Here is a 27,011-nt window from a genome sequence, read left to right as displayed (position 1 = left end):
CTCTTAGAAGCCAGCCATCATGTCCTGAGGGAGCCCAAGCAGTCTGTGGAGAGGCCTATAGGCAGCCACATGAATGCACCATCTTGAAAGTTGACCCTCCAGCCACTGACAAGCCAACCCAGTTGATACCATGTGGAGCAGAGATCAGCCAAGTCCTGCCAAAGTCCTGCCCAAGTTACAAATCTGTGAGCAAATAAATGACCATTGTTGCCGTAAACCACTATGTTTTGGGGTGGTTTGTTACAAAGCAATAGTGATCCTCTTAAAATAGAGTAATCCTCACTTATTTGTACCTATGGGAAGATATCAGACAGCAGTAACTTATTCAAGTAACATCCACAGCCCTTTATAAAGAATGCAGTTAGCAGCACTCTCAAATGCGCAAAAATGTAAACAAGGATAACACAAGTACTTCCAAGGAGTGGGCCTTCAGGGACATGCTTTAATAAAGAGGTAAGAGCGATTTGTAATTAGCCTCTGGTTTGTGATGACGCATCCAAACTTGGCTGGAACAAGGAGGTACCCTGAGGTGAGCCCTTCCCCTGCAGCATGCCCTACATTATTAACTGGTTCAGCAAAACTGTAGGCAAACAAAGGCACAGTTCTCGTTTGTGACAAGTTACAAATGTGCACCACATGAATTGATGATGTTTTACTATTCAAAAGCCACACAGAATGATGCCCACATTCCCCGGCACCATCGGAGCCAGAAAGAGTCACGGGGACTCACTCTTGTACTTGAGGCTTAGGAAAAAAACCATCTGTGTTATTCTTAAGATGCCATAAAGAGAATCTTCCATTGTCCTCTGGGGAGTGTCTCAGAAGATAGAGTAGCAACTGCATCTCTCATTCAAAATGGGAAGTCACTGAAATAAAGTTTCTACACCAACTGAATACTGAAGAGTTCCATGAAGAACTAACTTTATTACCACCAGGCAGGTACAGATTTATACATGTTCTTTAAAAGTTTTTCCACCTTTCAGGTATTTTTCTTCTGACTTTTACTCCCTGTTCGTTCCATATCCCAACCTTTTTCTCTCTGAAGGAGCTTTCTTTATAAAAGCTTTTTGGACTGCCTTCTGTTCAATAACACCCCATCATCCCACCAATAGTATCCCTATCACTGCTGCCAATAACATCCCTACTTAAAGAAGATGTGGTATATCTATACAATGGAACATTATTCAACCATTAAAAAGGGAAATCTTGCCATTTGTAAACAACATGAATGGACCTGGAGGGCATTGTGCTAAGTGAACTAAGTCAGACAGAGAAATAACTTATATGTGGACTCTAAACAAGTCAAACTCACAGAAAAAGAGAACAGGATGGTGGTTACTAGGGACTGGGGATTAGGGGAAATGGGGAGATGTTGGTCAAAGGGTACAAACTTCCAATTATAAGATGGATATAGTCTGGGGACATAATATACACCATGGTGACCATAGTTAACAATATTGCATGATTATATAACTGAAATTCGCTAAGAGAGTAGATAATATTCTCCCCCCTCCACAAAGGTAACTATGGATATGTTAACTAACGTGATAGTTGTTTCACAATATATAGGTTTATCAAATAATCATGTTGTATACCTTAAACTAACACAATATTGTCAATTATATTTCAATAAATCTGGAAAAAAATCCCTACTCCCCCCACCAATATAACATCTCTGTCACCCCACCAATAATATCCCTACTGCCACAAACAACAGCATCCCACTACCCTCCTTGCCAGATACCTTTCAATACCTAGGCATGCTGCTATAGTGCTAACAGAATGAAGGTATAGATTGGGAAGTAATTAGTTACATGGGAAACTTTGGTTACATCTATTTTCTCATATTGCTTAGGCTAGATTTAGAATAATCAGTTATTGGAACACTTGGGCCATTTGTCTCAACATACATATCTTGGATTACTTGTATAGATTTCAGCACCACACACATAATGGTAATCTATCTTATTTTTCAGTCTTTTAAACACTTAAGAAGTCAGAAGCGATCCAACAAATTAATCATCTTAAGTTTAGATTTTTTCCACTGGCGTATCAGAAGTCAACGTTTACTTTTAACCTTAAAAAAAACTTGTGAAAAATAAGAGCCCTTATCTTGAACCCAATTACAATGATTACTTTAGGGGAAAGACAAAAATAGTTATAAATCAACAAACACTGATTTACCGAATAAAGAGCACAGGAAATGCTAAGATGTGGCCAGAAAAATTCATAAGATGAAGGCATATGGCACTAAAATTCAGCATGCCACAATCATAAAATAAATTAATAAAGTAAGCCTCTGGATAATGAAGGAGAAATAAGTGAAAAGCTGGAGTCAATCATAGAAGCACAGAATATTGGAGATAATGTGCAAAAAGCCTCATTTTACAGGGAAGAAAACCAAGAATTCCAGAAGGCGATGTGCCCCAACGAAATGATTACCCAAGCTGTTAATTAAGTAGCAGGTTTCCTTTACTGGAATCAGGAGAAAATTCTGGAATTGGGCTTTTAAAGTTCCAGATTGTTCCTTGAGGAGACAAGTCAGTTTCAGTAATTGAGTACTTTGTGTCCAAGAGCCCCCCTCCTTCCCTCCCCCAAGCCATCTTCTGCACTGCTGCTGATCCTAATGGGATCCAGCTCTGGGGGTGGGAATTCTCCCAAAGACGGCAAAGGGAGAAACCCTACCCGGGTTGTAATCCTGACACACTGGCTCTCAGAACCCTCAGAAAGGACTGCACATAACCTCAAGCAGTAAAAGTGAAACCTTCCAGTTTGGGGGGAAGATACAGCAGGCAGCCAAACTGCCCGCCAGGGTAAATTCCACTTTTCAGATGAGACACCCCGCCCCACCTCTACATGTCGCCAGGTTAAGCCAAATTCCCACACTCCTTATCTGTGCTGGATGCCAGACAGATCCGGCCCGGCAGACAGGAGGTGTCACCGAGCGGGGACGTGCGGCACCTCGGAACAATGCAGATGGGAAAGTCCAGCCGGGGCTGTAAACCGTCGCCTACCACATGTGTTCACCGACAGTGCATGATTCAGCCCTCAGAGCATGTCCCATCTCATAAAAAAGGCACACACACATATACACATGCACATACAGGGTGTCCCCCCAAAATGTATACACACTTAATAGCCGATTGCTCAATTGATGTTTCATTCTTTTCAGATTTAACCCATTGGAATGAATAATTTATTCAAAGTGTGTGTATTTTGGGACACCCTGTATGCCTGGGGATAACAGCAAATTGCGCATTTGTAAACGTGTCTGCTGGGAAGCAGGAAGTAGAAAAGGTGACGCACAATCCTCACAAGGGACTTCCAGGGAGGGTTTACTCATCAGCAAGTCTCAGCCACCCCCAAACACTGAAAAAAGCTTCTGCGAGTTACAGGAAAAAGAAGTCTCAGTGTCCGTCCAACCTGTCTTCACTGCATCTTCCCTGAAAGCGACTGTTTCCATACAACTGTGACACATTTCGAGCCCTGGAAATCCACAGGTTGCCACTCTCTCATCCCATAAATATTCACTGAGCATCTACTACATGACCTACACTCTTCTCCACATGGAAAAAAGAGACAGGAAATAATAAACATAATAATTAAGTAAAAATAGTAAAGTCTCTAGAGACAAATGAAAATAAGCTACTGGGACACAAGTGGATCTCACAGACAGTGTTGAGCAAAACATGCCATTTATAAAAATTTCACTTATATAAAGCTCAAAGCCAGGTTAGAAATTAGACAGAGGCCACCTTTGGGACGGAGGGAGAAAGCGATGGTGGAGGCTTTGGGCTGTTCTATTTCCTGCCCTGGGTGCTGGTTACCCAGGTGTGTGCGTTTCGTGCTAACTCACTGAGCTGTGCACTTATGATTCACATGCACTCTCCTGTTATTTATGTTATCTTCAATAAAATGAGATTGTTCTTTTTCTGAAGAGCAGTGCATCGCAAGTGGCTGCATTATGGAGATTTCTCACTCAGAGGAGCTGGATAACAACGTCCTAATGTTAAATGAATGAGCACTTATGACTTAGGATAGAGTTCTTAGTGATAGCATCATTTCATTAATTTTAAAAGCACTGAATTCCAAGCAATTTGGAGGAAAGTAAATATGATGAGCTTGAAACCTGGGTTACATGCCCCCAAAAATCACTCTGGTGATGAAAAGGACACTGAAGGCCAAGATGCATGAGGAGTGTAGGAATAAAATTGTTTCAGGAAATGTAACATGGGGGACAAAAGCACTACTTCCAAATTTACACACACACACACACACACACACACACACCTATGATGTAAAATATGCATGTACAACTGGATTAATATTTTAAACAGAAATTTAGTTATATTCCTAAAAAGTTATATAGTCAAGTTTTGGCCTCAAAATGTCCTTTGGATCTTTTCATGGGGAAAATTTACTTCGGTTATCTAACGTAAACTATATTCTGCTCCTTGTTTCTTGTGGCCGACAAGACTAATAATCACAAATATTTTGTATCAACTTAGAAAACATGGAGAACAGAAAACTGTTTAAATACACGAATCCTACAGAACCATGGTGCTCCAGACCATAGCCACCATCCACATGTGCTACCAAGCACTTAGAATGTGGCTAGTCTGACTAAGGGGTGAAATTTTTAATTTTTTATTAAATTTTAATTAATTTAAAATCAACTTTAAATTTAAAAAGTTGAAGCAGTATAAAATAGTTTTTCTGTTAAATACTTTATTTTATAGGATATGTCACTGTAACTATTGAAAATTTAGTGTCTGAATTAAGATGTGATACAGGTGGAAATTATATACCAGATTTTGAAAATTTCGTTTGTAAAAGAAATGTAAAATATCTTGTTACATGTTGAAAAAATAATATTTGGCTATGTTGGGTTAATTAAAATACATTGCTAAAATTAATTTCACTTCTGTTTTTACTTTTTAACGTGGTTACTAGAAAATTTAAAATTACATAGGTGGCTCAAGTTATATTTCTATTGGACTGTGCTGTCAAGAAATAAAATGTCACTTTTGATCAGAGGCTATAGGGGAGAGATAAAAGAATGAGAAATCAAAGCTGGAAAAAGCAATACATTTGAAGATCTGATTAACAACTATGGTAGAAGACATTGGGGGAGGGGTAGTCCAAGAAGCCTGTCCTTTTAAGAGACCGCGGTCAGCTAAGCTGGGACTGACCCAGACAGCAGAGCAAATGCTATCTGCGATTCCACAGCCGTCAACAAATCCAATGACTTCATTTTTGCTGACTGTGTTAGAGGATTGCTGTGTCTGTTATTAAAGAAGCAAGAAGAATGACAGAGGCACTGAGCACATGTCTTTCTGGGGCGACAACAGAGGAAGGGGTTTTAAATTGCCCTACTCCAAATCTCCTCACCATTAGAGATCTGGGTGATGATTAGAAAACACAGTTATACCACGTGTCTGGGTAGAAAGATCTATTTTAATGGAACCAAGAAAATACAATAAAGTGCTTGATTCATGCAAGCTTATGGCAACATGGTACAGCTGGAGACAGCCACTATCAGGAAACCATTGTACAAGAAAGGAGACTGACCCTGACCACATACCCATGACCTGTGATTGTTCATGGCTGGTAATTGGTCAATGGGCTCCTCGCAGACTTGGTGCACTTACCAAAGTATGTCCTATGATATAAACAGGTATTTGAAGAGAAGCAAGGGGAAAGTCCTTAAATTATATTTGAGAAATACTGAGTTAAACTAAGTAAGCAGGTTTCTTACTGAAGACCTTTTCAGAGCCTTGACTCTTCTAAGGAGCATTGTGACCCCCCAAGAGGGCTTACCATGTGCATGCTTCCCAAACACACAGGACTACAGGCCCTCTTTTTTCTGAGGAGCACTACAAGGAGCACGAACATTAGGGAGGCACAGGCTTAGAAGGAAGAAACTCTTGCTCTCCACCCCTTTTGGTTTCACCCTCAGCCAAAAAGGAACATCACTGTCGCTGTCAGCATGGCTCAGAGGCAACGGGAGTCAGAACCTAGTCGTTATCCCAGCGTGTCCATGGCCAGACTCCTTCTGGGGCAATTTCAATAATTGTGGGAGCAGGTACATCTCAGGTGCCCATGGCCACAGCTGTGTCCTGGAGAAGCAGACAATTGTCCCTCACCAGCAGGAACTCCCTACAGTCAACCCCAACACCTGGCCTCAGGCAAAGGTACATGACCTTGGCACCACAAATCTCCTACCAACAAGGAGGGGGTGGGGGAGATATTAGCCCTCCCAAGGTGCCAACACCACCCAGGAGGGAGGAAAGGTATCATCCTGAGCAGAGAGAGTTGCGCCCAGGCCTCATTTCTCCCTAGTAAAAAGCATTCACGGGCGCAGGTCTGCCACCTCCGCCATTTACTTTCTCTTTTCCTTCCAGTCTTTTGCCTGCTCTACCAACTTCTAGAACAGTTTCTGATTTCTTGAATTTGGGGCAATTTTTCTGCAGAGACCACAAAAGAATGAAGGCCCGACGGTCACAGGTTGCCCAAAGAGCCAATGGCAGGCCACTCTCTGTTCTGTGAGCATCTAAACGCTATTTTTGGGAATTCCAAGTTCTTTTTTTTTCTTCTCATTTAACTGATAGTTCTTTTATTATGATTATTTCAGGTGATATGTGCTCTGAATCCTAAAAAATTGTATAAAATTGCAATGCTTTACACGGGCAAGTTCTTATCCCCTAGTCAGACATTAAAATTTAGTCACTTAAAAAATTACACTAAAGAGGACAATGAAGACAATTCAGAAGGCACATGGAGAAAAAAAGCACATTTTAAATTTGAAAGTGAAACATAAAAGGAACAACTTGAGAACCATCCTACAAATGACACAGAAACACATATGAGTTCTAGGGGTAAAGGGCAGTGGTTTTCAACCCAATGACATTTTGGGGAAGGTCTTGCAAAAAAATACGTACTTAGGAGGGGAGAGGGCAACCAAAGTAGCTTCCAGAGAAGTCACCAATGACCTCAGCTCATGGCCACACCACCAATGGCTATTTTCTGACTTTTAGCCACCAACAGGGTTGACAGCCCCTCCCATGTTGAAACACCTCCCTTGGCCTCCATCACCAGCACCCTCGGAGCCTCCCTTGGACCTCTCTAGACTTACTTTCTTCCTCTCCTCCCCGCACAACAGTCAATGTTAGAATTTTCCAGAGCTCAATTCGAACCCTCTTCCTTCTCACTGTCCCTTCTTTCCTCAGCAATTTCACCTATGACCACGGTTTCAATGACCATTTGCCAGCAGTGTCTCTGCCCTGAGCTCCTGGGCCATAGAAACAAGGGCTTGCTCCTCAGCTCTCCTCATCTCAGCAGAGGCCCCCATTCATCAGCGGCAGGAGCCAAACCAGCCTGGTTCCCTCCCTCCCCACATGCCGTTATCCAAGCATAAACAACCCGATGATCTGCCTGGCTCCAGTTCTTGTATCTACCCACCTCCCCTCATCTCCACCATGATGCCACCACCTAAGCTTGACCGTCTACAAAGAGCTACTCCAACAGTGTCCTAACTATATCTCCACCCCTTCAAGGAGGACACCATTCTCTAGCTTCTTAAAACCCTCCAATAGCTTTCCATTGAATTTGAGATAAACACCCAAATCCTGATCCTGGCCTGCCAGCTCTGCATTGTGAGCCCCGACCAACTATCCGGCTTCATCACACAGCATCCAACCCTCCACTCTCTGCGCTCAAATCACAATGGCCTCCTTCCTGGTCCTCAAGCCAAACATACTCCCTCCCACTCACCCCATGGCCCTTCTCTACGCTATTCCAGTCCCCACTCCTTCTACTTTCCCTTAGCTGTCTACCTCTCCCAGTGGTAGACAGCTGTTTCTCCCAGAAACACCATTTCTTCCTGGACCACTGTCCCCTCCTCCTGCCAGGGACCCTCCCCCACTCTACTCCAGAGCACTTACCTCCGTGACATGACCACCGGCTCTGGGTCTGTGTTTTCCACTGGACTATGAACCTCACATGATCAGGTGCATTACCTGTGCTGGCTCACTGAGGGAGCCACAGACATTACTGCCCCAAAGCCCTCAAAGATCTGTGCAAAGAAACACTAAGGAACCCGCCCCTGGTACAGGGTCTTGGATTCATGCAGGGAGAGAAAATGCCGTGCAAGAATTCGTCTCCTTTTGGGGGAGTGATCAAGACCCCCTCCCTCTTCTCAGGCTCAAATTCATTTCAACAAACCTCCCTGGACAGAACAGGAAGATTGCAGGCCAATGAAAATAGTAGGAGGACAGAAGATCAAGAGAGGCTGGGATGGGGGAGGAACTTTCTAAGAAAGCAGATGCCCCCAGACAGCAGCTCCTACAATTTTCCTCCCACTGGGAAGGTCTAAGCCTGTAAACATCCTCCCCCATCCTCTTGCAGCCTCAAGGGAAAGGGTGACAGTTCCATGGGCACAGCTGGGGCCAGTTCTGTGGGCTCACCCTACCCCACACCTGCCTCCACTTTTTAACACCTCTGACTTTTATTAACTGTCCCCTCCCTACTGGTACCTTTCAGCTTTTAAAGATGCTCAGATCTCTTCTTAAAAACACACAAAAAAAACCCACTTCCTTTTACCTGTACTCTGTCTCAGCCACCACTCCCTTCTCTCTCCTGTGAAACTTATTTACTCTTAAACCCAGGGCAGGGAGGCCTCAGCCTGTTCCACCCCGTGCAAACTGCTCTTGCAAGATTTACCAGTGGCCAAATCAGTGGGCCACCTGCCCATTGGGTTCCCACATGATGTTTTTCCTGCTTTTATGCTGTTTTCTAGTCTCTTCCCTCAGATTCTGTAACACTCATGCTCTCCTCCTGCTTTGTAAAAGTTCTTGCTTGCTTTCCTTCTCTGGATCCTCTTCAGAGCCCCAGCCACAGTGCTCTCCTGTCACCCCTGGGCAAGCATGAGTGAGTTCTCACATCACGAGTTCATCCCGTCCTGTGGCTTCGCCAATTCAACCGTCGGCTCCTCAACGTGCGGCCCTTGGCCCACTGCTGGTCCATAAACTTTTTGTTACCAGTCCAGAACAAGACAGAGGCAAAACTTTAGAGTAAGCATTTAGGCACTTTCTTAGCTATTCAACATTGCTGTCATGTTTTTATTGTATTTTACAAAAGTATCACTCCTTAATGGAATGGAAAACACAACAAACAAACAAATAAAACCTTCACCACAGACAATTTGAGAAACGCTGGTCTAGATCTCAGTTTCCTAAATTGATCTATCTGTTTAAAATGAAAAAGCAAGAGACTTCACAATAAGAAAATAAAAACATTATCAACTTCTCTAAAACAAAGGAAGCCAACTAGTCAACCAAACAACCATAGAAGATCTTGTGATACTGGGTGCGTATTTCTAGCAGATAACAAGGAGCTGATGGTAAGCAGTGGCTGCTCCCCTGGAGATGGGCATGTGCCCCCCAGATGACCACCTGGACCATTTATTCACTTTTCATTACCTTCCTGGCACTGTGGGCCTCTCAGTCTGCACCTCAGACAACTATATCTCCATTCCTAGCCTCCTCCTGAGCTCCAGCCCAAAAACCACAACTGCCTTCTGGAATGTTCCCTTCAGTGTCCCGCTGTCTCCTGAGTCCCAACATGTCCCTCACCAAAATCATTATCCCTCTGCCCCAAGTGGCTCCTCAAGCAGCGTTCCCCATCCTTACAAATGACCCTGCCTCACACATCAGTCACCTGAGCGTCACCTTGGTTTCTCTCTCCCCTTCTATGATAGAGTCTTAATGATTCTTCCTCTGCAATTGTCTTTTAATTTCTTCATTCACAAATATTCATTAAGTTCTGGAGACATAGCAGCAAACAGGACACCCCATCCCCCAGCAATGCCTCACTTCTCACCCTCGGCCTGTCTCTGTCCAGGTCCCCACACACCTTCGTCCACACTGAGGGCACAGCACGCTCAGCTCAGTGCTGGAATGACACATCACTCTGCCTCCCCCAACCCCCACCAGATCTGCCTTTTCAAAATGTCACGATTCTCTCCGTTGGGGAGAAGGTGGTGCAGTGAGGAAAGGGAAGACTTTTTAACATAATTTTCCTTTCACTCTGAATTTGCACTAATTAAATTAGATTCTCTGCACTGCACTTGTAGAAATGAGGCTCTGAATACTCAACAATCAGCCAGAAATTAATGATGAGTCATTTATATAACCACAAAGTTTCATAATCCTGGGGGCTGGGGATCTTTTGTTTCATGAAAAGGAGCCAATGAGATTTTTTAAGTCGGTCGGGTTCCTTTCTTTAGAGGTCAAGGTATAAGTAAAATCATTTGGTTCTCTGAAGGATAATGCATCTGGTTTAAGCCATACACTGACCATCTAGTTCTGGCCATACCGCGGTGCTCCCCCAGGACAAGGCAGGGCTCAGCCTCTCCTCTCCTCCATTGTCTTCATTCTAAAGGTTCCGTGTACTGTGTGAGATGAAATAAACCTAATTCTAAGTAGATCGCACAGGTCAGTGCTACCCCTCCATCATAAAAGAGCATGAATCTAAGGAACAGAGCCCAGAGCTGAGGACCTGAGGACAAAGGTCCCCACATCTGGCCTGGACAGTGGCAGGAGAGATCAATCTTTTTTTTTTTTTTGGCTTTTCTGTCCTAAAATTCCTGACCCTGGAGTCTAGGGCTCCAAGCCACTTCCTGCCGGATTCACCTAAGCTGGTTTGAGCAGGGCCCTTGTTTCATGTAATCCAAAGAGCCCTGCCCAGAACAGGCTCCCCCTTCCCCACTTTGTCCATCTCACTCTCCAGCCAAGCAGGGCCTGACTCTCAGCCTTGAACCTTCATCTCATGCTCCTGTCCACACCAGGAACAGCACTGTCACCTCGCCCCTCCATCTCTGCAAGAGTCTAGCCCTCAGTTTTCAAGCCCTCATTCTGTGCCACACCTCTGCAAACCGTCCCCGGGCCACCCTGCCGGGGAACCTGCCTGTTCCACCCGAGCCCAGTTAACACCCACTGATGCCTCCCTATGGAAGGACCAGCCCAGGCTCCATCACTCAGCTGTCCCAGCTCCTGGGCAAAGCCCTTGGCCCCTCGGAGCTTAATTTTCACCTGTTTAAAAGGGAGATACCACTGCCAGTGTGTCCTCCTGAACGAAATTATTGTGAAGCACAAACCAGAAAATGTGTGCAGTGACTGACAACTTTAAAGTGCTTTCCAAACATATAAGCTCTTTCCCAAGATGCTCTGAAGAATGCAAAGTAATTTGAAGATGGACCTGTAGGCTCTTTATTCCATACCACTGTTTCCTTTACTATCCTCTGGGAACTGTGCAGAACAGGAAATTCCAAGGGGTCCCACAAACCCACCAGCCACGCAAGACAGGCTCCGGGAGTACCTGGCGGCTGAGCCTTGTCTCAGGGGAACAGAGACAGCACTGCGCTCCCACAGCCTCGCAACTCTTTCTCCCTCGAGCATACGGTTCTAGGACTCGGAAAACACAGTCTCTCCAAGTCTGCCCATAAATCTGAATTTCAAATGCTCTGTGGTCCATAATAAATAATTTACATAAAGAGCCGGTTGGATGGAGCACAGCAGGATTCAAAAGGGAAAAACAGAATGCAGCAGCCCAGATTTAATTTGACCAGTCAAAGTGCACAGAGAAATCCTTAGACCAACTGAAAGGAAACAGAGCATCTTTTTACATCTCCCTTCACCCTTGGTGAAAGACCATGATGGGGAGAGGCCGTAAATTATGGCATCTTCAGCCAATTTTACATGACACAGATACAAACGACTTCCTTTTTCCTAATTATGGAAAATAATAAAATCGCCTTACCCTCCCTTCTATCCATGTTCTCTATCCAAAGGTTCTCATTTAAAACATTTGGTGGAAAAATAATACTGAGGCATTGCTCTTAAGAAAAAAACATTCGAATCACTTTGAGTTTAATTCTAATGCGCAGAGAGGAACATAAGCTTATCCCGTGTGATGGTACAATGACAAAATGAGTTAATTACCAACTCATCGTAAGACAGATGTACTTGTCATAGGAACAGGAGCCATTATCTCACACAAAATAATGACCCAGATAGAAAGTAATGACTGCAAGCTGTAGCCGCCAGTGACACAGCTTCATCTTGGCCTAAGTGAAAGGCAATTAACAAGTGCCACCACTATATATATATACATGGGGACCAAGCTATTCATTAAGTATTTACTGAAAAAATACAAACGGGTTTTTGTCTATTTCTTCCCAGGAAGCTCCGTGGTCTCCTACCTGCGTGATGACAGAAAAATTTACACGTGCTAAATTCTGCCATCAGCTGGAACAGCTGTTGACCTGACAGAGGGGTTTTCGGCTCCCCTCTGCTCTTTGCACACACAGGTGGTGTTTTCTCCAGAAACCCTGTCCAACAGCAGGAAAGAGGCACAGAGGAAAGGGGGCCCAGTTCCATCAGTTGGTCCCTCTTCCCCTGGTTGCCATGGACACCGGCCTAGAAACGAAAGCTACAGCCAGCACAGCCAGCCAGAAATGCTGGATGCTTCCAGGTCCAGCCCTGGGTCACGAGAGTGCAGGGGTGAATGGTGGGGCAGCCTCAGCACACCTGGGTCTTCCAAGGCAGGAAACTGCACTTCCATTCTGCTGATCATGACCGTGAACCACCTCTCTATGGAGGGGAACAGAGATGAGAGACTCTGGCATACACATCTGGAGACAAACTGAGTCAGAAATCTCAGGGATCCCTAGTGTGCAAGTTTTCTAGTTTGTCTGGACCCAATAATTTTTATTGAAGAACCAGATGCACAGCAGGTGCAAGATGACACAGTGGGCTTCAAAGTGTATAATTTTTGGCTCTGGCTGGGTAGCTCAGTTGGTTAGAGCAGGCTTCTGACACGCCAAGGTTGCGAGTTCGATTCCCAGTCAGGGCACATGCAAGAAGCAATGAACGCATCAATAAGTGGAACAACAAATTGATGTTTCTCTTTCTCTCAAATCATTAAAAAAATTAAAGTATAATTTAAAAAATGTTAAAAGGGAACAGAATGAGCACGTGTCAATGACTAATTAACACACACGCACAGTCAGTTTGGGGAAAAACAAATGGTGGGATAAGAGTAAAAGTTTTAAATAAAAACTGGCTTGTCCTTCAGGGCATACAAACAATAACCTTGGGGTTATCTGTCCTCTGCTGCACAGATGTCCATCTACACTCCATACGCTACAGATACACAGCATCTGAGAGCCTGCTAATCAGACTGCTGTCTCCTTAAGACCCGATACGGCCACATGCAGTGGGTCAGCCATGATGATCAGGCTTGGTTGAGACAAAAGCCCTAAGTCATATGTTTTTAAAAGGGCATATTTGATAGTATGGCCACAGCCTCATGCCCTCCTCTTACCCACTTACCCGCAAATATTTCAAACATCTCAGTCTTAATTACAAAACCATTACTAAAACTATTTTTCCCCCAATTCAGATCATGGGGTATGATCCTTTCAGATGGCCCTACTCAAGTTTACTAGAACATTTTATTTGCAGCAATCCAGAGAAGATGGCCCTATTTATACCGACATCTACATCAGTTATATAAACACTCATATTCTCAGGCTTAAGCATATGTGAACAAAAATTGTTTTCCCTCCATTTCTTAAGTAATAATCTGAATTTTATCAGAGTAGAAACAGTCTCCATCGTCCTGGTAAAATTACCGGAAATTTTGACTTGAGAGATCATCTGATTCCTAGTCTGAGGTCCTGGCCCACACCATGCATGAGTGATTATTCCCAGGGCTTTGAAATGCCTCAACACTCAATAAATGTTGAGGGGAGGCAGGAAGGGAACAAAAGGGAATCATTGGGTGTTTAAAGGGACAATCTAATTATTTCACTCTGCTGCAAAATTCTTCTCAATAGCCTCCCACTGCTTTTACAGCCGAGCCCTGGCTTCTTCCCCCACCCTCACACACATTCCCTTTCTTCCCCAAAGGTCCTCTGATCTTTCGATGCCCCTGCTCCCTCCTGCCTCAGGCCCTCACACATGCTGCTTCCTCTGTTCAGAGGGCTCCCCAACCTGCCCCATCACCAGATAACCTCTCCTCATCCTTCCGTCTCCGGTCTCAGCTCGAGGCACCTCCCTGATGCCCAGACCACACCATGCCCCTTGTTCCTCGCCCCCCCCGCCCGCTTCCCCCCTCGTAAAGCTCATCCCACCCCTTCAGGGCTGACCTGCCTGTTGTGAGGACAGCAGGGCAGGGATTACGCCTATTTTGTTCTCTGCATTCAAGCACACAGGACTATTTCTGGCCCAAAGTTCCAAAGAGCCAACATAGTTACTAATGAATTCCCTAGCTGGCTGATTGTATCTCAAACCAACCATAATCACCTGCACAGGATGGGGAATTGTCAATTCTATGGAAGACTGGGCTTGGGCCAGATAAGCATTAAGCAATGAACTGAGCCCCATGTAGGCGAGGGCATTCCTTCCACAGTAAGTGTCATATTGAAACTCAAGTGGACCCTGCGTTAGGTGACAAACCTCACATGGCATGCAGAGGGGTTCAAAACCAGACACACTTCTGGGCAGAGGAGGAATCCCCTGCAACTAGGCAACTTTCCCTGGCACAACTGCATGCCAGTGGCCACAGGACCCTGGTGTCTCCCACACCAGGAAGGGAAGGATGCTGGTGGCGACAAAGACCCACAGGATGAGTGGAAGGTGGGGTCTGGGAGGTTCACACCACCTTGAGGATTGGAGGGGAGTCATGGCAGTGGGGCAGCAGGCCTGTCAGCTGTTAACATCACTCCAGCCTTAAAGGACAGGGTCCAGGGTCCTGCCTGCCTGGGCAGGAGGGGGCTGCACCCCTGTGGGGCTGCTGAAAGACCCAGACTTAGGAATATGGCTGGCCTGCCCCAGGCCAGCCCCTTGCTTGTCCTCTCAGGGGAGAGAACCTGTACAATCGTACCCTGACTGCAGGGCTCACCTTCTTAATGAACTCTGGGATGATTTTTTGGTCTGCCAGATGAACTAAGGAGGAACAGCAATCTAATTCCAAGATGTAGCCTTCATTGTGAAGATCGGTTTTCTGAGATCTGAAGAGAGAGGAAAAAACACATGTGCGAAGATTACAATTTTGCACAATATAAAAAATGTAGGTGTTTAATAAAACCCTAAATTATTTTCTGAAAGCAAATGCCAAAAAAGCAGTGCTAAAAATAATTTATGGTAAACAACCCAAATAATAGAGAGAGATCTACATCATGGAAAGACCCCCCAGACAAATCATCGAGTAAAAGACATCACTCCAGGCTGACAGGGTTAGCACAACATAACTTATACATCACACACTCACACGCGCGCACACACACGCACACCTCTGTAATGTATCTTTAACACATTAGCTGTATCTCTTTAGCTATATCTCTAATTTTTTTCACTTTTTCTGAAAATATATTCATATATTCATCGCTTAGAAAATTTAAAACTATGGAAGACTTTTAAAGGACTCAGTCCCAGCAAAGGGCAATCTGGCAAAGTCTATCAAAATGAGAGATGCATTAAGAAAAGGCTATAAGGCAACTAAAGTAGAAATTCTGGGAAAAGAGTGGAGGCTGAGGTAAACACCTGCAGCCTTCGGTCAGTGCACAGGTGGGCAGCGTATCCCTGCCCCACACAAGTGGGGGGGCTGCCTCCCCCCTTTCCCACCATATAGGCCCACGTGATACAATGCTATGCACATGCAGGAGAACCAGAGGCAAGTGGTCACCAGAAGGACATTCTGCCGCTCTATCCATTCCTTCCACGGGCTCCTGTATGACACTGACTTGGGTCTGAGGAACTTCTGGAAGCCACATGGCTGCCAGAGATTGAAGGTGATTCTTTGGCCCAGGCAGGTGTAAGGCAACAGGAAGTGGGACTGCCGTTAAGGGTCCACAGAGTATGTTCTGTCTTCATGGGGAGCGGGACTTAGAGGCTGGGGCCCTGGGCTCTGTCTGCACTCAAAACACACGCATAGCCACTCTCCACCAGCTATGGGGCTGATAAGCCCACTCACCAGGAGCTCCACCAAAGAGGGACCCATGCCAGCCGCTGTGAGATGAGGTGTGGCCATAAAGGTCTTAAAAAGTGGGCACTTTCATACTGAACCGAGACATATATATCCCACCAAAAAAGTTTCTGCATGAATATTTGCTATAATATTTAAGAAATAAATTTCTAATATTCTTATATATTAATCAAAGCTATTTATGCTACTACTAACTATCTGGGTATGATTTACATGAAACTCAAAAGTGAAAATATTAAAGAGCATTTGGTTTTCCCCAGGTGTGTAACTGTGACCAGGTAAGCAAACATCAACAGCATATTTTTATTTTATTTTTCCTTCTAACATATCCTGTCAGGAGTAGGGAATGAGGCACATACTTTTGAAATATAAAACATAAACTAATTCTAAACTGCTCAAGCTGGCATGAACTAGCTACAAAAGAAGAAGCCAATTCTGCACCCCACCCTTCTTGCCCTAAAAACTTCATCAAAGACTAGACTTATGTTCTCATTCTCCCCTATGTTTTTATTCCCCTCCCCACTTCCACAGACAAAAGACATACTAAGAGGAACTAAGGCAGAAGATTCCACACTTTTGAAAGAGAAGACTTGCTCGTGACAGACTCTCATGTGTCTTGTGTGGGGTCTCAGACAACAAAGATAGGTGTGGGGGGAGGAGAGTTCTCAGAAGTGAAATCCAAGCTGCTCTGTCACGTGGAGACTCATGTCTGACTGGACGAGGTTATTTATAAATACTGGATGAGGTTATTTATAAATACCCACTGGGATCTGAAATGATTAGGCTGAAAAACAGTAATCTTTTTAAATAAGTCAACATTGTATTTACTTGGTTAAACACCCAGACAATGAATGGAGGGAAGAAGAGTCTGCCTTTAAGCAACTCACACCTGGATTCATGAGATCATCTTTAGTGCAGGATCTAATAACTACCATCTTTGCTTCTGGACCAAGTTCTACACAAAGAAAGACCACTCTGATTCATTCTGTTGGAAAATTAACTCAGCTGCAACTGAACAGAAAGAAGTTCAAACGATCAACAAAAATCAGCATTAGGTTTTCTAGATAAAACAGGAAAAATCACATCTCAGTCTACAGTCTCTTGGAAAAGCAATCCCAAAGCATTTCGGAGGAATAGATGAGAAACTAATAAGTCTCCCCTTGCGTTTAGGAATCATCTCCACAATTTGAAATGAAAGGATAGTCACTGGAGAGTGTCTGAGTGGGGAGGAAGAAGCAAAGACCCCTGACTCCTCTGAGGACAGGGGCTGGCTGCTTGAGCCTTCAAAGTCAGCACTCTGTGAGGGGGCTGGGCCAGAACTGGGTGGAGGGCACGGTCACACAGAAACCGTCCCCCTGCCATGAACCTTATGAAAAACAGCATCAAATACATAAGCAAAGGATTGCCTGTAGGGCTATTAGAGGAAGTTTCTAGGCTCCTCATCACTGGGGGCGTGGTTACTGTGGTGAATACACCCTAAGTTGACCCCCCCAAGTATACTCTCCACCTCCTGGAATTCAAGCCTTTGTACAATTCTTCCCACTGAGTGGGGGCAGGACCAGTGACTTCTTCCAATCAACAGAACATGGTAAAGGGACGGGATGCTACTGCCATGGTTATATTATGCTGTAAGACTGGAGCTAGCGACTCCCCTTGCTGGCTTTGAAGAAGTAAGCTGCCATGTTGTCAGAGGGCATGTGGCAAGGAACTGTGGGCAGTCCCTGGACAACAGACAGCAAGAAATAGGAATCTTAGTCCTACAACTTCAGGGAGATGAATTCTGCCAACAACCTGAGGGAGGAAGGAAGCAAGTCTTTCCCCAGTCGAACCTCTGATGAGACCACAGGCCCAGCAAACACCTATAATGCAGCCTATGAGAACTGAAGCAGAGAACCCAGATAAGCAACAGAAACTGTGATATAATAAATGTATGGTTTTTTTGAGCTACTAAGTTCGTGGTTATTTATTACAGAGCATAGAAAATTAGTAACTGTTGCTGGGGAGGAAAATATTGCAGCTTCAAGCTCAGAACCGGCCTCCCACTGGTGGTCAAGTGTAGGTCCAGGACCTCAAGATCTAATCAGACACCTGAGAGCAGCTGCTGACTGGCCATGAGTGTTCTGTGTCCTGAGGGCAAGGACTACCCTGGCACAGAGAAGGGGACATCCCTCAGGAAGTGGCTCCAAGGGCCATGGCCTTGCCCACTGAGGCATCACAATAGGAGGGAATAGATATTCTGCAGTCAATCAAGTTCTTAAAACAAGAACATTAAGTTGAAATGCTCCGCTGAGCAAGCATTTGCCACCCTCCTTTGTTTCCTCAAAGGCCATGTCCTTGAGTAGTCCAGGAAAAGGATATGGGAAACCACCAAAGTTCCCCTGGAATTAAGCCCAGATAAGTTTACACCAGAATGATAAAGAAGGACTCAGAATGCCTTTCTGGAGATGCAGGGTTAACTACCAGCCAAAGTGTCCATTATCTGGAAACTAACTCCAAACACTCTGAGATCAAATGTAGGCACTCCTGAGAACAGCACTGCTAACAGTGAAATATGCTTCCCAACTCCCTCCATCCCCTACTCCATAATTTCCTCTAGAGTTATTAGCTAGAGGCTACAGGTTCCAAAGCTGACTAGCAGTGGGTCATTTACCAGCTGTGTGCCTTTGGACAGTTTATTTAAAAGTTCTGTGCCTCAGTTTCTTTCACTTTCAAATGGGAATATTATGAGTAGCTGTCTCTTAGCATCATTGTAAAGATAAGTAAGACAAAGAATGTAAAGCCCTTGCTTGGCATAGTGTGTGGCATGAGATCCAGGCTCAACAAATAGTTTCTGCTGCTGATCTATTACTATCATCTGTAACTGAATTCTTTATTTTACCCTCCTAGCACTCTTCACAGTTCATAATTATTCATTCAATAAATACTGACCACACTGTTACATGCGTCAGACATTATACTTTGCCATACATCAATAGACCAGACAAAATCCCTTCCCTTATGGAACTTACAGTCTAGTGGAGGCACATACATGAACATGTAACAGAGCGTTTGCAATGGTGGTTTAAGCGTAAAAAGAAAAGAAATGGAGCAAGGTAAGGGGAAATCGGGAGGAGGGGAAGCTACAGTTTTAATGAGAATGGTTAGGACGGCCTCATTAAGAAGGTACATTTGGAATAAAGATCTATAGGAGGTGAGGGTGTTGGCCATGCTGATACCCAAGAAAGAGCTTCCAGGCAGAAAGAAGAGTTAATGCAAAATCCCTAAGTTGAGGTCATGCAAAGAGAGGCCTTGTCGTTGGAGCTCAGTGACAAAGGACAGAGGAGGAAGAGGAGACAAGTCAGAGGGCCACGGGTAAGCTGGATACTGCGGACCCTGCAGGCCACGATGACCACAGTGGTTTTCACGAAGAATGACAGCAGAACCCCTTGGAGGGTGTTGAACAGAGAAGTGATACAACCTGATTTATTTTCAAAGGATCCTTCTGGCTCCTTTGGGGAGGAGAGGGTGCAGTTAAGAGACTAACTTAGGGGTCCAGGCAAGAGATGATGGCAGCTCAAAGTGAGTTGTTGGCAGTGTAGCAGTGGTGAGAAGTGCTGGATTCTGGGTGTATTTTTATGGTAGAACTTTCAAGACTTCCTTATGGACAGGTTGTGGGGAGTGAAGGAATAAATCAGATGAGGATGACTCTAAGGATTTCTTCTTTGGCAACTGGGAGAATAGATGAAGCTGCCACCGCTATGACCGGGAAGGCTGTGGGTGGCACAAGCTTGGGGGGAAGATCATTCCATTTCAAATGTGTTGAATTTGACATATCAAGCAGACATCCAAGAAAATACGTCAGTAGACATTTTAATACATATTTGAGTCTGTGCTTCAGGAGATGGGGCTGGAGATGTAAATTTGGGAGTCATGAGCTTCCAGACGATTTTTAAAGCATGAGGCTAGATGAGATCTCAATTACTGTAAAGAGAGAATATTCAAGGATTGAGCTTTGGGACCATGAAGAGGTTGGAGACAAAAGGGGAGAAGGCGGCAAAGGAGATGAGGAAGGACTAACCAGGAAGGAAGGAAGGAAACAAAGAGACCTCGATGTCCTGGAAGTCACATCAAGGGAGCATGTCAAGGAGGAGGGTATGAGCCACCCTATCAATTGCTTCAATTAACACATTTATAGTCTTCTCTTCAATTTACTTATCTTTTAGGAATCCCAGGAAGGAAATTTGATTTAATTCACCCTATGGAAACAGGTATGAAGAAATCTGCTCACGTTTAGTATGTGATTAGCCTGTTAATTGGGCCAATTACCAAATTATTCTGTGGATCTGGTTCAGAACAGTTTGGCTCCTTGAAAAAAAGTCACCTTCATGCTGCTGGGTCATTTTCTCAGAAACAGCCTGGGGGAAAATGAACTAAAAAGAGCTCTGACCCATCCCACACCTTGTGGCCCTTACGTGTATACAGTTTTGGAGAGTTGAGAGGGGCTTACTTCCAGCCATTCAAAAAAGGTTTTCTGAAAGGAAAGGGGAATAAAACGATATTTCTGAGCAGAGATGCGATGTCCTGAGAGCCAAGAATGAGTTAGACAAAATGAATTCAAATGCTTAGAGTGTAGCAACGTAGTGTTGACAAGGCATAAAAACTTAGTGGTCCTGACTGCTTAAGACACTGGAAAAGCAGCTGAGACATCAGAGCCCATCACATTTTAAAAAGCCATCATAATATGACAGTTAATGCAGTGTGGTACCCTGCTTTGCATCCAGGAACTGAAAAAGAACATTAATAGAAAAACTGATGAAATGCAAATAAAATCCACAATTTTGTTAATAGTAATATACCAATGTCAATTTCTAAATTTGGACAAATGTACCATAGTGATGTAAAATATTAATAATGAGGAAACTCAGTGAAGGGTATATGGAAATTCTCTATAATTTCTTTGTAACTTTTCTGTTAATTCTAAATTTATCCCTACATAGAATTTATTTTGAAAAACCAAAGAAGGCAAGCCATCATACACTGAGGGGATTCGTGTGTTTTTTTTGATTCTGTAATATTTCTTCTCCGAATCAGTGTCTCTAGTCCTAAACTACACCTACACCCCTGCCTGACTATAATTCTCATACGAGACCCCTCAAATCACATGAGGTTAATGACTGAAATAACTGCATCTGGGGGAGAAAAGAATAATCTCCTTTGATGTGCCCCAACTTTAGGCACTGAAACAATCCAATAAGCAAACCCTGGGCTCTGTGAATCAGACTGGGCTTCCCACAGGGCAGGCATTCTGGCTGCACCAACCTGGGGATCACCTGGGGAGTTCTCACAAACTCTGCTTTAATTGGTGCAAGGTACGGCTGGGGCAAAGGGGCTTTGGAAACTCCCCCACGGTTCTAATGTGCAATTAGAGTGAGGGACCACTGCATATTGTAACTGCCACTGTCACTGCCACTCTGATACTCCTTGGCAGATAACCGAACAAGTCATGAAAAAGAGAAAACACAGAAAGAATGACTTGTAGCGATGGGTATGCAGACTCTTAGAGCCTCAGAAGAAGACAAGCCACCAAGGAAAAAAAGAAGAGATGAAGGAAATGTAAGATAGAGACTTACCTCTATCCATGTCTCTTTTGGTCAGAAAAACTCAAAAATACTTCCAATTTATTTCTACTTTTTATTGTGGTAAAATAGACAAAACATTTACTGTTTTAACCATTTCCAAGTGTACAATTCAGTGTCATCAAGTAGATCCACAATATTGTACAACCATTACCACTCTCCATTTCCAGAACTTTTTCATCGCCCCAAACAGTCCTCGTTTGTTTGACACCTTATAAATAGGGCCTGGGCCAAAACTGAATGTAAACAAGTAGAAATTTTAAACAAAAACTTGTCAAACAAACACATAAAAGCAGGTTTAGACACTGCACATCTGCGCACACACCTTTCCAACGGCAGGGTGGAAGGGCAAAGAGTCCACATGCTACAGTACCTCAGAGGTCAACACACCTGGCCACAGATGTCCGAGTCGTTTAAGACCATACTAAAGACCACCTGCGCTGTGTCACACTGACCTGATGGCTCACACACAAACATCAACGGTCATAAAAATTGCACGCCGACTCAGAGCTGTACCCAGAGGTCCTCGCTCATTATAACTCTCACGTCTGCCAAGTGTTGTGTGGTCACTCCCCAGGCAGCCGGTCAGAAGGTCAACCGGGGGAGGCAAACTTGAAGGTCCATAAACAATGAGTAAAAGAGGATTTTTTTTTTTTTACGAGGACACATAATCTAGACACTTTGTTCTCAATAAAAGATACAGAAATGGTCTTCTCTTCCAACACAGTCATGCTAGGTGCCCTTTCACATTCCCGTTTCTGAGAGCAATGTGACTGCAGACACACTGGTCTCCACCAGGAGGAGAGTCACAGTGCAGAAGTGATGCTAAATGGCAAGTGTCACATCACTACGGTATTGGGGAGACAGTGGGAACGGTGGACACCATTGTAAACTGGGCAGTTCAGATCTCAGCCATGTCTAGGAATTCCTGGCTAGGGTTGCCAAATCTTCTAATTTCTTAAAAAAGACGTCATTAAAATGTGTTTTAATGTCGCCCATAACTGTCCAATTTGGGCTCCAAACAGTGTTATATAGGTCAACATGTCTGAGGATGAATTTGACCTCTGAGCCACCAGTCTCTGGCTTCTGGGCTGCATACAGGAAGCTACACAATATGAGTCACAGGAGGCTGCACGTCAGGGGAGAGATAAGAGGGAACAGATTATCTAACTGTATCATAATCAGAATAACTAACCCTTAAACCCAACCCAGATATTTCATTCCTTGGAATGACTCAGCAGGTTCTTTTTCCTGGTGCCCCTGCCATCCAACCAGACCATAGCCAATACATTTACACAGCCCCTGTCTGCAGGCACAGTGGCTGGGTCATAACCATTTATTAAGCCTAGAACATGTCTGCAGGCAAAGATTATAATGCTTATGAGTGCTTTAATATTTAAAATTATTGCAAGCGAAAGGGTTAACCTTCAAATTGTTCTGATGAAACGCCAAGCTGTAAGTTGAATACCCATTTTGGTCTCATGGCAGGTCTGAGATCAGGCAACTAAAAAACAAATGACTGTGGAAAAATTATTATAAACTATACTTTTAAATAATAAGCATGCGAATAAAAACTTCATAACACTACTTTTAAATAATAAACATGTAATAGATCTCACTGCAACTCATAAAGTCCTTCGATAGCTTCAAAGACCATGAGTTTAAACATCTTCTTTTTCCCAGGACACTGAGCATAGTCTGAACTTGAGTTACGAAAAGAAAGGAGAGAGACTGTGCAGTTCATCAATAAAACTATTTTTGTTTCATTTAGGAATAATCAGAAAAAAATGGTAACAAACACAAATTTAGATTACTAGGCACTTCTCCAGCAAGAATAAAAATATTACTAAATTACAGAAACAAATTCTCTATCTCTGGGAAACAGGAAGACAGTTTAAGATAGTCCCCCAAGGCCACAGCAGGCTCAAGGGGAACGATCAGAATGGCTTTTATTTTTTCTTAAGGAGTTGGAGTGGGGGAAATTAGCTACAGATCTGAAAAAGATTTGTCAAATTAAAAAAAAACAGGCTTTTTCTAGTTTCATTAGCTTATGTAAAATCAATAACAATAAAAACATCTATTTATTTATTCATCTATTCATCACTTTCTTGGCCTCTGACCAAATGTAAGGCACTAACTGAGATTCTGCCCTTAAGAAACGGGTAGTCTAAGGAAAGATTAAGGCAACATAAACAAAAGTGTTATGAAAGTCCAGTTATTTCCATTGTCAGAGACATTTTTAAAAAAACAAGGAGCACAGAAGCTGAGACTTCGAAGCTGTGTGGAAATCAGTCATGGCACAGTGGATACAAGGACATTGCAGGCACCAAGAACAGAAATTAGTGAGGATCTAGATGTAGGATGAGTTATATGATGGAAATAATAAGTGGGTCAATTTGGTAAAAGACATGTGAAGGTGCAGGTTGCTTATTATAGTTCAGCTGCAACCGTAAACATCAGCCTAGTGACTATGAACAATTCGCTGTTAGGATGAATCTGAGATGGAGGCTCTGCAGTAGCTCGAGCAGAAAAGTCAGAAATGAGGTTGGAAAGAAAGGATGGGCCGGTGTTGCTACAGGATGGGACTGCACTTCATTTTGAGGTCAGGGAGAGTCATGGATGGTCTGAGATGAAAGAAGATACTAAAATACAGATTTTAGGAAGATTAAAGCGGCATTGTGTGTGATGTAGGAAGAGGGGAAGGGTATTTTAGGAGAGCAGAAAAAGAGCTGAGCTAAGGTTTTTGTAGGGGGAATGGATGAATGAGAGACTTCAGGTATTTCTTGTCTCTGCAAGTGGTGCTGGTTGGGATGTGGAGGGAGGGGAACAAACAGCTGCATCCCAAAGATGCTCTCAGAACAAAGGGGGAAAGGTTTCAGGTAATTTTTATAACCTCCTCTTTGCAAAATGAACCAAATTTACCAAAAAAATGTAAATAAATAAAAATAATAAGGCTGCTGGAATCCAAAGTTTCCCCTAACAGTGAAACTTAGGAAATGCTTGAAGAAAATATAGCCAAGTAAATAATTCCTAGTAAATCTTTAAATAAAGCACCTTACTATAGAGTTCACCAGGGGAGTTCTAAAGTAGGAAGTAGGAAGGAGAATTAACCCATCGAGGGGTCACTGCCTTTTCTTCTAATTTTCCCTTCCTCATTCACCAATAGACATTCATCACTTTTGTTGATAAGGGTCTGGTTTCACCCAGAACATTCTGGAAATGATGGAGGAAGACATGCAAATGATACCCTAACCACACAGTCTCAGGGATGAGCACTGCCAAGTGGGTGCAAGTCAGCATGGGCGCCTAACGTTCCCGTACTGATTGCTATTTATTCTAGAGAGATCTTGCCACATCCTGTCTCATTTACAGGGACTGGCTCCCTGGTAGATAAGACATCAGTGACTGCGCAGCACAGTGAGTTCACCATTAACCTTAAAAGGCAAGAGGAAAACAAACCAGCTTCACCCCAGTGGTCCCTGAAGGATGTACCTGTGGGTGAATTTCAACCCCCAACCAGCCTGAACTACAGAAAAGACAACAACCACAAGGCATGAGATTTGGGGCACGATCTTGCATTCTCTGGAATCCCATAAGGCTCCTCACTTACTTGGAAAGATATGAAAAGGGCTAGTATTAGTATTTGTGCATATATACTATTTTATCACACACATAACACTGAATAAAGGCAGGTCTGCCTGATATTTTTTGATTCAGAGAAGTCACATAATCTGCTCCACATATGAATGCTCTTCCTAAGACTCTCTCCTGGGCATGTCCAGTTGAGTGATAGGAAGTCTCTTCTCTGTCTACATTTAATGACCGGGTTCTAATTCAAGTTTGCTTATCCTTTCCTTCTTTTCCAGCTCTTCCTACCTACACACCCTCTAATTGAGTCAGATGATGGAAATGTTCTACATCTTCACTGCCCAATACTGTAGCTGCCACCTATGTGTTACTACTGAGCACCCCAAATGTGGCTAGTGTAACTCAGGAACTGAATTTTAAATTTATTAATTTTAATTAATTTAAACTTAAATAGCTACATGTGGCTAGTAGCTACATAATAGAAAGGCACAGATTAACTCTGGTTTTAAACTTTAATGTACACACAGGCATCACCTGAGCTCTTGTTAAAATGAAGATTTGGATTCAGCAGGTCTGGGTGGGCCTGGGAATCTGCATTTCCAAGGAGCTCCCCGGTGATGCCTGCTGGTGCACAAACTGTGCCTTGAGTAGCAAGACGACCTGCTTCAGGAACCATCAGTGTTACCCAGAGCTTCACGGGTCAGTGATCTCCAAATTTTTTTATTCCACACCCCATCAGTAAAAACTCCTGAATACTACTAACTACTGTACCAACATTTTACATATGTTATAAAACAATACATATAAAACAGAAGTTTTAAAAGATAAGAAACAGATGAAATAAGCAATATTTTAAAATTATAATCGGAATAAGTTCATATTATTAATAACTAGTATCTCAAGGGATAATATACACTTGAAATGAGATCCGCTGTTAACAATAGTGGAAGTAAATCCTCATTTCAAAATGTCTTCTTGATGAGTCCAAATTTCTTTGGCCATCTTCTGTCTGATATGAATAGGTAGGCATTGATTTTTTTGAAAGATCTCACTATCAAAGCCCTTATGAACAGCTAGAGATGGGTCAGTGTGGCTATTTCATTGTGTGTGTGTGTGAGAGAGAGAGAGAAAGAGAAAGACAGAGAGAGAGGAGGGAGAGGGAGAGAAGGATTTTACATTTATATTACTGGTATTCTCTTCAATATGCAATCACTTTACAGAAAAATTTTAAGCCATTTGTATAATGCACGAGGCTTAATTTAGTTAAAACTTTAAAAATAATCCAACAAATACACTTCACTGACTTCTAGATTGAAAGTATTCCTCTGAACCCAGCCTCCCCCAGGACCCCTCCTGCTCCCTATAGACAGGTGACCTCTGACATCTGCAGCCAGTCAGGGCACCGCCTACAAACTGAATGTTAAGTCCTGGCCAGTGTGGCTCAGTTGGTTGGAGCATCATCCCGTACATCAAAAGGTGGCGGGTTCAAGTCCCAGTCAGGACAGGGGTTTGATCCCTGGTTGGGGCACATGCGGGAGGCAACCCAATGATGTTTTTCCCTCTCTCTCTCTCTCTCTCAGATCAATTTTTAAAAAAACCTGCATGTTATATATTAGTAATATATACTTTCTCTCTTAATTTTTTAATATACATACATATACATAGAAACCTGAGTTCTCCTTCAACAAGGGTATGTCTGCCCCACTTTGGTAACAACTGGTGTAGACATTTTCAGAATGATCACAAAGCTCTAAAATAAAA

General features: G+C 43.5%; 1 protein-coding gene across 1 annotated transcript in view; it reads right to left on the bottom strand.

Annotated features, from left to right (window-relative positions):
* RFTN1 (raftlin, lipid raft linker 1) overlaps positions 1–27,011 on the bottom strand; it is a 167,549-nt gene that overhangs the window by 62,195 nt on the left and 78,343 nt on the right. The window contains exon 4 of the mRNA XM_016209276.2: positions 14,965–15,073. Within this exon, the coding sequence (XP_016064762.2) occupies positions 14,965–15,073 (109 nt within the window). The remainder of the gene's footprint in view (positions 1–14,964; positions 15,074–27,011) is intronic.

Source organism: Miniopterus natalensis, chromosome 15 (genome assembly GCF_054644295.1).
Source record: "Miniopterus natalensis isolate mMinNat1 chromosome 15, mMinNat1.hap1, whole genome shotgun sequence".
NCBI classification, from domain to species: domain Eukaryota; kingdom Metazoa; phylum Chordata; class Mammalia; order Chiroptera; family Miniopteridae; genus Miniopterus; species Miniopterus natalensis.
The sequence above is the reverse complement of the archived record's forward strand: the minus strand, read 5'-3'. Positions and strand labels throughout refer to the sequence as shown.